We start from the raw sequence: 15,277 nt of genomic DNA on the forward strand, positions 1-15,277 counted from the left end.
TATCAAGAAGATGGGAAATATATTATGCAAAACGGATAGGTGGAATAGGACCAGGGTATGTCTGCCAGGGGCAAAAGTTAATGATGTTAAAGAGCAGATATCATCTTTTAAGGGCACAAAGGGTGATATTGTTGTATTAAGAGTAGATCTGTGGACTTCCTTAACAAGTACAGGTCAATGTTGAAAGAAAGGCAAGAGTTAGTGAAAGTGTCTGCAATTCTGCCCAGACACGATAGGAGGGAGTGTATGATGAAAAAGATATGCATGAGCCTTGTCAACCAATTCGGCCCTGGAGAGATTGTGCAAGGCTCAAGAGGTAGAATTTTTTTCAGCCTGGTCTGTGCTTGTTGACAGGAGAGACTGCTTCTACACGGATGGAATACACTTAAATAGAAAGGGTGCAAGAATATTTGCTGATGCTATCAAGGCAGTGTTAAGTGGGCCGGAAAACTGATAGATCGGGAGGGGGGATATACAGACTAAAAGGTTAACAGTGGCCACAGGCAGAGGGGAAAGTGATTCTTGCACTGCTTCTATTAGAATGGGCAGCAGACTGGAAAGCAAGGTAATGGAGATTTCCAGGACTGCTGGGAGTCATAGTGGAACAAGTAAATACATGGGCTGTATTGGGGTGGATAGAAACAGGTGCATGTATACTTGCATGTACACCAATGCTAGGAGTATAGTTAATAAATTTGATGAGCTTGAAGTGCTAGTCAAGACATCAAAAGCAGATATTGTTGGGATATCAGAGACATGGTGTCATACAGATATAGGCAGTGCAGAGTTGGAATTTGGGGAGTACAATGTGTATAGGAAGGATAGACAGGACAGGAAGGGAGGAGGAGGAGGGGTTATGCTGTTAGTTAAGAAACACATAAAATCTAAGGAAGTGCATCCAATTGATATTGATGGACAATGCAGTGTTGAGTCTGTTTGGTGTGAAATAAGCACTGGAAAAGGAAAAATGAAAATAGTGTATGTTATAGGCCTAATGAATTTGATGAGTATAAAGAGCAGTTGTACAGAGAAATAGAGTGGGCCAGTAAATCAGAATGTCTTATAATGGGAGATTTTAACTTTCCAGATATTGACTGGAACTTGTGGGTTGGTCACCCCCACACCAGCAAGATTTTTGTGTATTTATTGGATGACTATTTTCTACAGTAACATGTTTGAGAGGCAACCAGAGGGAGTAATACTCTTGATCTGATTATCAACAGTGATCATTCATGTATTAAGAATTTGCAGATAAAGGAACCACTAGGCAGCGATCACAGTGTACTGATGTGGGTTTACTGAAAGATCTAACTACCATTAGGGGTAAGGGGAATGGTTTTTGCTTTTGTAAAGGTGACTACAGTGGTCTCAGACAGTTCTTTCTCTACAGTGGAATCAACTGATCATGTTACCAACGGTGAATTCTAAATGGAAAGCCTTCATGGACTTAATCTTGGAGGGAACTAAGCTTTTCATACCAACTTAGAAATACTGTTCAAGGTTTAGGCCTAAAAGGATATCATATGAATTAATGCAGCTCATGGCAGAGAAGAAAAAACACGATATGCATATAAATTATCAGGTGACACAGAAGCCTATGGCAGATATAAGCTTGTCTGTAATCAAGTCACAAAGAAGGTTAGGCAGGCAAAGGCATATTATGAAAAATCTTTGACAAAGGATGCAAAGAAAAATAGCAAAAACTTCATTACTTAAATAAACTCTAAAAGGAAGGGGATGAATCAGATTGGTCCACTTGATATCAATGGTTTGACTGTAGACAATCATTCTCAGATTGCTGCCAAACTAAATTCTGTAACTTTCATTAACTTTGAAAGAAATAAATATTCAAATCTACAAAATATAGTAATTTAAAAACTAAGTAAAAATTAAGATAAAAATATACTAATGATACCTTTATACCATATGGATTGAAAAAAATATATATATACAGGGTGTTTCAGTTAAACGTTTCAGAACTTCTAAGAGGGGTAGGGTACATCCTGACAACTCGAAATCATATGGCAATGTGGGGTCGGAAATGCTTTCCTGAGGCGGTGTTGTACACAGAAGCACCATAAAGAAAAGAGACCGTAAGTGAGAAATCGTTTTAATAATACATGAAAAGAAGCAAAAGGTACATGGATTAAAGTAAGTGTTCGAAGTTTCTTCCACGGGCTACAATGCACGCCTCACATCTTCGACGCATGGACATCCGAACATTCTGGAATACTCCAGGCGAATTTCGAATTTCTTGAACAAGAACGCCAAGTTAGTAGGATGGATGATTACACGAACGCAGAGTTAGCCGATATGCATTTGGCGTACGGGGCTGCAAATTGTAGTGGGCCAGCCGCACAGCGTTTGTACGCGGAACGATATCCGACGAGGCGTATTCCCAGTCATAATTTCTTTGCAAGACTGCACCAGAGGTTAGCTGAGAGAGGTTCATTTGAAAGAGCTGACAGGGACAGGGTAAGAACAGCACGGACTCCAGCCGTCGAACAGAATGTGCTGCAGCATGTACAGGGGAATCCAAGAATGAGTACACGAAGTCTAGCAAACGCAGTCGGGGTTTCCTATTGCAGCGTCTGGAGGATTCTCCGAGAACAAGACATGCATCCGTTTCACGTGCAGCGTGTCCAGACACAGCAACCGGAGGATTATGCACCTCGTATTGCTTTCGCACAGTGGTACCTTGGAAAATGTGCTACAAATCCCCTTTTTCCTGCTGAAGTGTTGTTTTCCGATGAGGCATCCTTCACAAGGGAAGGAATTTTCAACACGCATAACGACCATATCTGGGCGGTCGAGAACCCGCATGCAATACGACGTCGTGCAGCACAGATTCGATTTTCGGTCAATGTATGGGCCGGTATTATGGGAGATCACCTCATCGGACCTTACCTGTTACCGTGTCGTCTAACCGGACCTATCTACTTGACCTTTCTGCAGCAAGTATTGCCACAACTTTTGAGAGATGAACAGATTTCTGCATCGACGCAACAGACAATGTGGTTCCAACACGATGGAGCCCCTGCCCATTATAGCGGAGATGTTCGTAACTACCTGGATGTCACATTTGGTCAACAGTGGATCGGACGTGGTGGTCCCGTGCGTTGGCCTGCTCGGTCACCCGACCTATCATGTCTTGATTTTTATTTCTGGGGTCATATGAAATCGCTAGTTTATGACACCCCTGTTGACAATTCTGAGGAGCTGGTTGCAAGAATCGCAGTAGCTGCCAAAGAAATTCGAAATTCGCCTGGAGTATTCCAGAATGTTCGGATGTCCATGCGTCGGAGATGTGAGGCGTGCATTGTAGCCCATGGAAGAAACTTCGAACACTTACTTTAATCCATGTACCTTTTGCTTCTTTTCATGTATTATTAAAACGATTTCTCACTTACGGTCTCTTTTCTTTATGGTGCTTCTGTATACAACACCGCTTCAGGAAAGCATTTCTGACCCCACATTGCTATATGATTTCGAGTTGTCAGGATGTACCCTACCCCTCTTAGAAGTTCTGAAACGTTTAACTGAAACACCCTGTATATAGGTTTTGATTAATAGTTATATAATTATAAGCACAATATTGATGCTGAATTGTTATCTGGTAATATTTCAGGATTCTTTCTAAACTCCATCATTCCTGTCAGAAATAATGCAGAAACATGATCAGATAACAACTGTTGATATGAGATCTGTCCAGTTATATTAAAGGAAGCAGCAGAGGAAGTAAGCAAACCCTTAGTCATAATTATAAAAAGCTTCCTTGGATTCAGGGGTAGTCCTGTGGAATGGAGTTGTGCATATGTGTCCCAATGCATAAAGGGATATCAAAGGGTGACATGGGTAATTACAGACCTGTTAGTCTAAATTCCATTCCAGGGAAAATAATGGACTCTCTGGTTAAGGAAGTGATGCAAGATCATCTAGACAAGACTGCAGTTATAGTTCAGACACAGCATGGGATTGTTAAGGGGAAATCTTGTCTAAAAAATTTGATTGGATTTTATGTGGTCAGAAAGGAATTGGATGGGAAGGGTGGTTTTTTTTTTTGGTTGATGCTATATAAGCTTGCTTTCTTGCATTATATGCCCTACTAATTTAATGTTATGGGAAACAGCAACCCCAGAGCAATGTATCAACTCTGTGGTACTACACTGACAGTGAAAGAGAACGAAAAGGACCTGGGGGTAATTGTGCAGGCAGATATGAAGTTCTCTGACAGTGCAGACGGGCTGCAAGAGTAGCTCATGGCATCTTGTCAATGATATACAGGAATTTTTCTAGCAGTGATAAGGAGGTGATTATTCCCTTGTATAAGGCAATGGTCAGGCCACACCTTGAGTACTGTATACAGGTCTGGAGGTATCATTTCAAGAAGGATATAGAGCTGCTGGAACGAGTACAGAGAAGGGCAACAAGATTAGTGACTGGAACAAAGGGTTACCCTTACGAAGAAAGGCTTAAGTTTTGTAAATTACAGTGTCTGGAGACTAGGCACCGGCAAGGTGTTCTGATAGAGGTGTGTGTATAAAGCCTTGAATGGTTTGAGCATGCTGAATGCTGATGGGATTCTGCCTCTTGCTCAGAATAATCACCTGAGAGGGCATAAATTCAAATTGAGGCAAGACAGATGTCGGATAGATGTGCAGAAATTTGCCTTTAGCCAGCGAGTAGTTGGTTGGTGGAACAGACTTCGATCTCTTGTTGTGGAAGTTGATAGCCTAAATAAATTTAAGGCTGGACAGGTATTTTGAATAGCTGGACAGGTATTTTGAACAAACAGAGGGGTGAAGTGGAAGTTTTTTTTTTTTTTTTTGGCTGATGCTGCATAAGCTTGCTTTCTTGCATCATATGCCTCTACTAATGCTAATGATAATTTCAAGATACTTGTGGATGTAAGTTCAAGGTAACAATATGTTCTAATTAAATCTCACAATGTAGGTTAAATCTAAAGGAGGAAAAAAATTACAATTTTCACAAAATTCACTGCACATTTCAAGGTTACGTTCATGTGACCATGCTACTAGAAAAAGTATACTAGTATAAATTTAATTTAAAATATGTCTGCTACATTCTAATTCACAGTCGCTTCCATTATAATGTTATAAAAAATGACATTAATTTTAAACTATTTCTTGCCTGTTCTAAAAATAACTATTGTCATATAAAATGTGTGCTACATGTCTGCATATTTTAAGCTTTTTGATCTTCCCACTTGAGAGTTAAACAAAGGTTGGTTATTCAAATTATATCCAGGTTGAAAAAGGTGTTTATATGAAAAATGCAGATGATAAAAGGTCAGATAAGAGTTTGTTTACAAGAGAATACATGAATACAGATAAATATCTTCATATAATTGTTTTTACCAATATTATTTGCTTTTTGAAGTTCTCCTCTTTGTAAGTGTAAACTTATTATAACTGCATAAGCATGTCCTATAGCCATCAATTCCAAGATACTTGTGGATGTAAGTTGCAGGAGTTTTGTGGTGCATCTAGATAGAGAATAAATTTAACTAACTCACAAAAATAGTACAAAATAATATTTTGTAATGAATTTTAGCTAAATACTGGGTGAAAGGTATTATAGGTTTGTATTTACAATTTCCAAAAAAGTTACTTAGTATTTTACAAAGTAAAGACATTTAACCCAGTATAAATTTGAACTTCAACTGTTAGTTTACTTTATACTGGGATTCTGATTACACAAAAGAGTAAAAAGAAGTTAATCCTACACTCAACTACTAAGTAACTTAGCTCTTTGATAGTGTTTCAAACCCAATTTTTGGAGTTCATTTTCAAGCCTTGGCAAATTCAAGTGTAAGTTGCTTAACGTTTGAGCATCTAACAAATGAAGCTGAAATATAAGTGGAGTTAAGTCTCTTTACATCATAAGAAACTTAATAAGTAACTTTTTTTTCAAATTGGAGTTTTGGCTATTTACCCAAATGGCTATTTACATGTACTCAATTTGAATTCAATTGACTTTTTGTGCAAGGTTTGTAATTTTATAATTTTAATTTTAATTTTTTAATTTTTTTTTTTATTGGCAAAAGAAAAAATAAAAATAACATGAAATGGCAAACCTTGAACAGAAAGTCAATTGGATTTAAAACACCCAAAAACCAACACATAAACTAAATTATGTGGTATATTTTAGAATTAAACCTTTTACATAATGAATAATGGAGTGATCACAGAGGTGCAGTAAAACGGCTGTCCAACAATCAGTAAAGTTTATGCCACTAGCACATTCAAAAAATAATACACTAAAGGAAATGCAAACTATAATGTAAGAAAGAGCAATCTGATTTTGACCAAAATTAGTGATAATGTTAAGAAGGTTAGATGTGCAGAAATTTGCCTTTAGCCAGCGAGTAGTTGGTTGGTGGAACAGACTTCGATCTCTTGTTGTGGAAGTTGATAGCCTAAATAAATTTAAGGCTGGACAGGTATTTTGAATAGCTGGATAAATAATTAAATAATTAAATATATGGATAAATAATTAAATTTTCAGGGAATTAGATTTGGTATTAAAAGGGATATAATATTGTTTGCAAACAAATCATAGATTTGGTATTAAAAGGGATATAATATTGTTTGTAAACAAATCATAGATTTGGTATTAAAATGGATATAATATTGTTTGTAAACAAATCATTTTTTATGTAAAAAATTATATGTGAACTATGTTATTTTTTTAAGGAATACAATACATTTTTCAATTAAAAACATTTATTGCATATCTGACAGATGCCTCTGGCAAACATTTTAGCTACTTCTGCTCAGATTAGGAGTACTGTTGTACTCCATGTGACTCCTTACACTGTTTGCAATTGTTTGGTAGAAGTGGGGCTGCAATCTTGAATCCCACTGAACTGCTTGCCTCTTGTTCCTACTCATCATCACGAATGCTTTCTGCACATGCACAGGTTGGCTGAAATGGCATTAGCAGGGGAGCCATTAGGTGTGATGTGTAAACAACTCATATCTTTGTGTAGGGGTAGTATGGAAACCCATTATTACATTGAAAATATCATAAATCCAGTAGTCATCCCAGTTTTGGAAAACATAGATAATGCAATGTTGTAAGAGGATACCTATTTACATACTGTCAACATTATCAGATTGTTCTTCAAGATGTAAATGTGGCTTGCAAGATCACAGGTCTAACCCCAATCAAACACGTCTGGGACACGAATGGAACATGCCTTGTCTTAAATTCAACACCTACACTTTCCAACCCTCAACTGAAAGCATAATTAGAACAGACATGGGATGACATACTGAAAGATAACATCTAACACCTTTTTGCCAGAAGACACACCAGCATCAGCATTTATATAAAATGCACTGTTTGCTTGATGTTTGCAGAGCAATCGGGTAACGGACATGATACTGCCAAGGGGGATGTCTTTGTGTGTGCGCGATGCAAGGAGTGTATCGATATCAGGCAACAACTCGGCATTCTTGTGGGCCTATATGAGAGCTTGAAGGACAGGGTGGATGCCCTCGAAGAAACTAAATTGAGGGACCCATCAAGCTCTCAGCTGCCCACATCAACGCCAGAGCTTGCACTTGGGCATCGCGTGACACAGAGACAACCCCTAAGGCAGAATGCGCTGGTCCCGAAGGAACTAGTAGTTGTTGGTGACTCTATTGTCAGGGAAACGGGGAACATGCTTTGTAAAAAAGATAGGTGGAACAGGACCAGGGTATGTCTGCCAGGGGCAAAGGTTGATGACGTTGTAGAGCGAATATCATCTTTTAAGGGCACAAAAGGTGATATAGTTATACACGTTGGCACTAATAATATTAAGAGTAGGAGACTGGCAGAATTACTTAACAAGTACAGGTCACTGTTGAACAAAAGCCGAGAATTAGGGTTGAATTTGAAAGTGTCTGCAATTCTGCCCAGACACGATAGGAGGGAGTATATGATGAGAGCCTTGTCGATCAATTCGGCCCTGGAAAGATTGTACAAGGCTCAAGGGGTAGAATTTTTTTCAGCCTGGACTGTACTTGTTAACAGGAGAGATTGCTTCTACAGGGATGGGATACACTTAAATAGAAAGGATACAAGAATATTTGCTGATGCTATCGAGGCAGTGTTAGGTGGGTCGGAAAACTGCTAGCTTGGGGGGAGACAAAGACCAATAGATTGACAGTAGCCACTGGCAGAGGTGAAAGAGATTCTTGCACTGCTTCTATTAGAATGAGCAGAAGCCTGAAAAACAAGATGCATGGTATTTCAGAGACTGCTGGGAGCCATTGCGGTACAAGTAAACACATGGGTTGTGTTAGGGTAGCTAAGAATAAAAACAGGTGCAGGTATACTTGCGTGTACACCAATGCTAGGAGTTTAGTAAATAAATTTGATGAATTTGAGGTATTGCTCAAAACATCAAAGGCGGATATTGTTGGGATATCAGAGACGTGGTGTCAAACAGATATAAGGGATGCAGAACTGCAATTTGGGGAATACAACGTCTACAGAAAGGATAGACAGGATTGGAAGGGAGGAGGGGTTATGCTATTAGTTAAGAAACACATAAAAACCAAGGAAGTGAAGCCAGTTGACATCGCTGGACAATGCAGTGTGGAGTCAGTTTGGTGTGACATAAACATTAGGAGATCAAAATTGAGAGTAGGAGTGTGCTATAGGCCTAATGACTCTAATGAGTATAATAAGGAACTGTACAGGGAAATAGAGTGGGCCAGTAAATCAGAGTGTCTTATAATGGGAGATTTTAATTTCCCAGATATTGACTGGAATTTGGGGGCTGGTTACTCACACACTAGCAGGACATTTGTGGATTTATTGGATGATTGTTTTCTACATCAGCATGTTCGGGAGGCAATTAGAGGGAGTAATACTCTTGATTTGATTATCAGCAGTGATTCTTCATGCATTAAGAATCTGCAGATAAATGAACCACTAGGTGGCAGTGATCACAGTGTGCTGAAGTGGGATTTACTCAAAGAGGTAACTACCATTAGGGGTAAAGGGAAGGGTTATTGCTTCCGTAAAGGCGACTACGATGGACTGAGACAGTATTTAAATTCTATACAGTGGGACCAACTGATGATGTTACCAACAGCAAATTCAAAATGGGAAGCATTCAAAGAACTTATCTTGGAAGCGACTAGGCTTTACATACCAACTAAGAAATATTGTTCAAGGTTTAGGCCAAAATGGATGTCAGATGAACTAATGAGGCATATGGCAGAGAAGAAAAATGCATGGGATACATACAAATTAACACATGACACAGAAGCCTATGATAGATACAAGTTGATATGCAACCAAGTTACAAAGGAGGTTAGGCAGGCGAAGGCAGATTACGAGAAATCCTTGGCAAGGGATGCAAAGAAAAACAGCAAAGAGTTCTTTACTTATGTAAACTCTAGAAGGAAGGGGATGAATCAGATTGGTCCACTTGATATTGATGGGTCAAGTGTTGATGATCCTGCTCAGGTAGCTAACAAACTAAATGAATATTTTGCATCGACATTCACACATGAGGAGTTATTCAGCGAGGGGAATGCCAGAGGTGTATTCAACTCTAGCAGTAAGCTAGAGAATCTTGAAATAACTGGGAGTAAAGTGGAGGAGAAACTGTTGAAGATAAACACAAGAAAGGCACCCGGGGTGGATGGGATCTATCCAGTTATATTAAAGGAGGCAGCAAAGGAAGTAAGCAAACCCTTAGCCATAATTATGAGAGCTTCCTTGGACTCAGGGGAGGTACCCATAGACTGGAAATGTGCAAATGTGACCCCAATTCACAAAGGAGGATCAAAGGCTGACACAAGTAATTATAGACCTGTGAGCTTAACTTCTGTTCCAGGAAAATTAATGGAGGCACTGATTAAAGAAGCACTGCAGGATCATTTAGACAAGACTTCAGTTATAGCTCAGACACAGCATGGTTTTGTTAAGGGGAGGTCTTGCCTGACCAACTTGATTGGATACTATGATGCAGTCACAAAAGAACTGGATGCAGGGAATAACTTTGATATTATATACTTGGATCTTAGAAAGGCTTTTGATACTGTTGCACATGGAAGACTGCTACACAAATTGGAGCAGTGTGACATTGGAGGCAAATTGCTGCTATGGATAAAGGGGTGGTTGAGGGGGAGAAGACAGAGAGTGGTAATCAATGGACACTGCTCATCGTGGACTGATGTTATTAGTGGAGTCCCTCAGGGCTCAGTGTTGGGTCCATTATTGTTTTCTGTATTTATAAATGATATTGATGATGGTATATCGGGCTTAATGTCCAAGTTTGCAGACGATACAAAGGTTGGCAGGGTTGTCAAGGACACTACTGACACTATGCTGCTGCAACAGGATCTGGAAAGGTTGAGCAGATGGGCTGAGAGGTGGCAAATGAAGTTTAACATTGACAAATGTAAAGTACTACACATGGGAAACAGCAACCCCAGAGCAACGTATCAACTCTGTGGTACTACACTGACAGTGGTAGAGAATGAAAGGGACTTGGGGGTGGTTGTGCAGGCAGATATGAAGTTCTCTGAGCAGTGCAGACGGGCTGCAAGAGTAGCTCATGGAGTATTGTCAATGATATACAGGAATTTTTCCAGCAGGGATAAGGAGGTGATTATTCCATTGTATAAGGCGATGGTCAGGCCACACCTAGAGTACTGTATACAAATCTGGAGGCCTCATTTCAAGAAGGATGTAGAGCTGCTGGAACGAGTACAGAGAAGGGCAACAAGATTAGTGAATGGAACAAAGGGGTGCTCTTACGAAGAAAGGCTTAAGTTTTGCAAATTACAGTGTCTGGAGGCACCAGCGAGGTGATCTGATAGAGGTGTATAAAGCCTTGAATGGTTTAAGCATGCTCAATGCTGATGGGATTCTTCGTCTAGCTCAGAAAAATCACCTGAGAGGGCATAAATTCAAATTGAGGAAAGACAGATGTAGGATAGACGTGCGGAAATTCGCCTTTAGCCAGCGGGTGTTTGGTTGGTGGAACAGACCTCCATCCCTTGTGGTGGAGGTTGATAGCCTAAATAAGTTTAAGGCTCAGCTGGACAGGTATTTTGAACGAACAGAGGGGTGAAGTGGAAGTGGATTTTTTTTTTTTTTTTTTTTGGCTGATGCTGCATAAGCTTGCTTTCTTGCATCAAATGCCTCTACTAATGCTAATGCTAATATTCAAGCACCTAGAGCTTACACTCAATATTAATTTTCAACAATGTAAAAATTTTTCATTGATATTTCAAGTTAAGCTTATTGTAATTATTTTAAAATTTAATTATTTATCTCTATAACCCCTCTTAACTTTATCACCAATTTAGTCAAAAGTGGATCACTTTTCCATGGTGTTATGGTTTTCATTTCTTTTATTGTATACTAAGAAAAAAGGAAATTGGCATGTCTATCTACCCATTACAAAAGCAGTTGTGAATTATATAATTAATCGTGATAAAATTACATTAAATAAAATCAATAATGTTTAACAAAACAAGTCTTATTAAAAAAAAATTAACTTGAAAAAAAATTCAGAAATTTGGAAAATACTGTATTTACATTATGTTAAAAGTGACACCCAGATGCAATGAAGTATATCCAGCTTTGTCCGGCTACTGCTATTAAAGTATCACTTCAGAAAGGGTACTTAAATCATCAAACCCACAGCCTATCCATTTGCTGTAGCATCCAAAAAAATATCAGAAAGCTAGTGAAAAATGTAAATGTGATAAATTAGTATTAGAAATTGCAAATGATGCAAGGAAGCAAGCTTATATAGCATCAACTAAAAAAAAAAAAAAAAAAAACTATCACAACTTATCTTTCCATCCTGTTTAATAATTTGTTTAATCTTTCCTTAAATTTATTCTTATGTCTATTGTCTGAGAATGAGTAAGGATGGCATTGGCATTTAGTCTACTCAATCCATTTAATTCTTAAACACTTCAGTCAGGTCTTTTTGCAGGTGCCTAGTTTCCAAACATTGCAATTTCCAGAACTGAAGTCTTTCTTGGTAAAAGTAGCCTATCTATGCCCTGACTAAACGTTGCTTTTCTCTGCATTCCACCAGATCTGATCCTTCTTAAAATGAGACTTTCGAATTTATATCCAATACTCACGATAAAGACTAACCATTGCTTTATAGTAGTAGTAGCAGTGAAAATGATGCAAGAAAGCAAACTTATTTAGCATAAACCAGAAAAAAAAAAAAAGAAAAGAAAAAAAAACATTTCTCCCATCCATATCCACCAAGAATTTATCTAGTTATTCCTTGAATTTTTTAATCCATCCACTTCCACAACAGCAGATGTAATCTTGTTCCAACAATCAACTACTGCTGGATGAAGGCAAACTTACGTGTGCATACTTACGAAAAGTGTAAGTAGGCACTACTACAGTAGTTACACTTTTCACCCAATAACAAAGAGCAGAGCTGTCCTGAAAGATGCAGTTACTTAGCAGGTTGAAATGGTCTCTAATAGTTGGCAGTAATTTGCTTTCCAATATAGCCAGGTATCCATTGGCATTTATGGAACCTTTTATAAACTGCAGATGACCTATTCCGCAATACAAAATGCACCTCCATATCATGTGGATGGAAGGGAATTTCACTGTAGATGCCATACAGTCTGGAGGGTATTGTTCACCACGTCTATGGTGAATCGTTTGTCTCCCATCAGAGCCATGCAGATTGAATTTATTTGCATCCAAGAAAATAACTTGACTTCCATTGCTCGGGGGTCCATTTGACACGCTCCTTACACCAATTAATCGTGCCTTTTTCATTTTTTGTGTGAGGAGGGGCTTCTTTTTAGGACAATGGGCTACAAGTCCATTTTTGAACAGGCGTCTTCTGACTCTTACTGCACTTGCTACCACTCCTGTATGTTCTTCCCATTCTCTTTTCAGCTCAGACGAAGAAGCTTTACGGTTTTTAAGGCATAAAGCACTTCAAACCACGGTCTTGTTTTGGCGTAGAGACTCATTTGCGTCCGATTCCTTTTTTCCTATCAGCAGAACCAGTATTTTTGAGTTTGGAAAGAAATCTACTCACTGTTGACTGATTACAAGACACTAAGCAGTATGATGGGAAGGATATCCTTCCTCACGTAAAGCAACAATAGCACTCTTTCTTCGTGGTGTCAACTGCACATAACTCGCCATCCTGACACAAGCAAGGAATGACTGCAACTCTTGCAGAGTGCATTTATATAGCTGAAAGTAACAGCTAATGCAATATTACATCATCACCTAAGATGCACTATAGCCTCAGCAGCTTATGCGCCATTAAACTTCCATAACACACACACACACAAACACACACACACACACACACACACACACACACACACACACACACACACACACACACACACACACACACACATCATCACCTATGCATGTCAATCTTATCTAATGCAATTTGTAAGAAATATTGCTGTATACTTACATTATTCAGATGACAATTACAATTTTAAGGGGTGATAAACTTTCTTTGAATACTAGTGTATATAGTGTTAGTACTGCATTGGGATATACGTTTAGTGTTATATTTTTAATTGTATTCAATTTGAAATTTTAATTGAAATTGAAATCATGCCTCAGACCAGAGCTGCAAAGCAAAAGCCTCAAGCTAGTGGTAGTGTTATGGCTTAGGGTAGAATGAGGGGGGGGTTTTACCTCTGAATCACAGCCTATTGAAATGTACTGTTTGTTTAATGTTTCTGGAACATTCAGGAACAGGACATGATATTGCCAAGGGGAATGTATTTGTGTGAGCTCGATGTAAGGAGCGTGAGGAAATCAGGCGCCAACTCAGCATTATTATGTGTCTATATGAGAGCTTGAAGAATAGGGTAGATGCCCTCAAAGGATTTAAATTGAGGTCCCATCAAGCTCTCAGCTGCCCACATCAATGCCAAGCTTGCACTTGAACATCAGGCAACACAGCAGCAATCCCCGAGGCAGAATGCACTGATTCCACAGGAACTAGTTGTTGTCGGTGCCTCTACTGTCAGGATAACCTAGTCCTGTTCCACTATTTTTGACTGTCAAAACCTTACAGAAGGTGAATATGTACCATTAGTGCCAACATGTACAACTTGTTGTACATGTTGGCACTAATGACATTAAGACATTAAGAGTAGGAAACCAGCAGAATTACTTAACAAGTACAGGTCAATGTTGAAAAAAAAGCTGTCAGTTAGGATTAAATTTGAAAGTGTCTGCAATTCTGCCAAGACACGATAGGAAGGAGTATATGATGAGAGCCTTGTCAATCAATTCGGCCCTCGAGAGAGATTGTGCAAGGCCCAAGGAGTAGAGTTTTTCTCAGTCTGGTCTGATGCTTGCTAACAGGAGAGACTGCTTCTATAGGGATGGGATACACTTAAATAGAAAAGGTGCAAGAATATTTGCTGATGCTATAGAGGCAGTATTAGTTGGGTCAGAAAACTGCTAGCTTGGGAGAATTCACAGACTAAAAGATTAACAGTATCCGCAGGCAGAGGCGAAAGTTATTCTTGCACTGCTTCTATTGGAATGAACATCAGGCTGGAAAACAAGGTGTGGGGGATTTCAGAGAGTGCTGGGAGTCATCATGGAACAAGTAAATACATGGGCTGTGTTACAGTAGCTAATAATAAGAACAGGTGTATGTATACTTGCGTGTACACCAATGCTAGAAGTTTGGTAAATAAATTTGATGAATTTGAGGTGTTGGTCAGAACATCAAAGGCAGATATTGTTGGAATGTCGGAGATGTGGTGACACAGATATAAGGAATGCAGAATTGGAATTTGGGGAGTATAATGTGTACAGAAAGGATATACAGGATAGGAAGGGAGGAGGGGTTATGCTATTAGTTAAGAAATACATAAAAGCTAAGGAAGTGCAGCCAGTTGACATGGTTGGACAGTGCAGTGTTGCGTCAGTTTGGTGTGACATAAACTAAGGAAATCTGGGAAAGCAAACTTGAGAGTAGGAGTGTGTTATATGTCAAATGACTGATGAGTATAATGAACAACTGAACAGAGAAATAGAGTAGTGGGCTAGTAAATCAGATTGCCTTATAAGGGGGATTTTAAATTCCGAGATATTGACTGGAACTTGTGGGTTAGTCACCTCCATACTAACGAGACTTTTGGGGATTTATTGGATGATTGTTTTCTACAGCAGTGTGTTCAGGAGGCAACTAGAGGGAGTAACACTCTTGATCTGATTATTAGTAGTGATTCTTCATGCACTAAAAATCTGCAGATAA

At 38.9% G+C, this 15,277-nt stretch overlaps 1 protein-coding gene across 1 annotated transcript in view; it reads right to left on the reverse strand.

Annotated features, from left to right (window-relative positions):
• LOC150076725 (uncharacterized) overlaps window positions 1-15,277 on the reverse strand; it is a 194,474-nt gene that overhangs the window by 58,884 nt on the left and 120,313 nt on the right. Inside the window, exon 15 of the mRNA XM_090386626.1 lies at window positions 5,379-5,506. Coding sequence (XP_090242752.1) covers window positions 5,379-5,506 — 128 coding nt within the window. The remainder of the gene's footprint in view (window positions 1-5,378; window positions 5,507-15,277) is intronic.

Source organism: Mastigoproctus giganteus, chromosome 12, assembly GCF_048544385.1.
Source record: "Mastigoproctus giganteus isolate SK-2022 chromosome 12, ASM4854438v1, whole genome shotgun sequence".
Taxonomy (NCBI): domain Eukaryota; kingdom Metazoa; phylum Arthropoda; class Arachnida; order Uropygi; family Thelyphonidae; genus Mastigoproctus; species Mastigoproctus giganteus.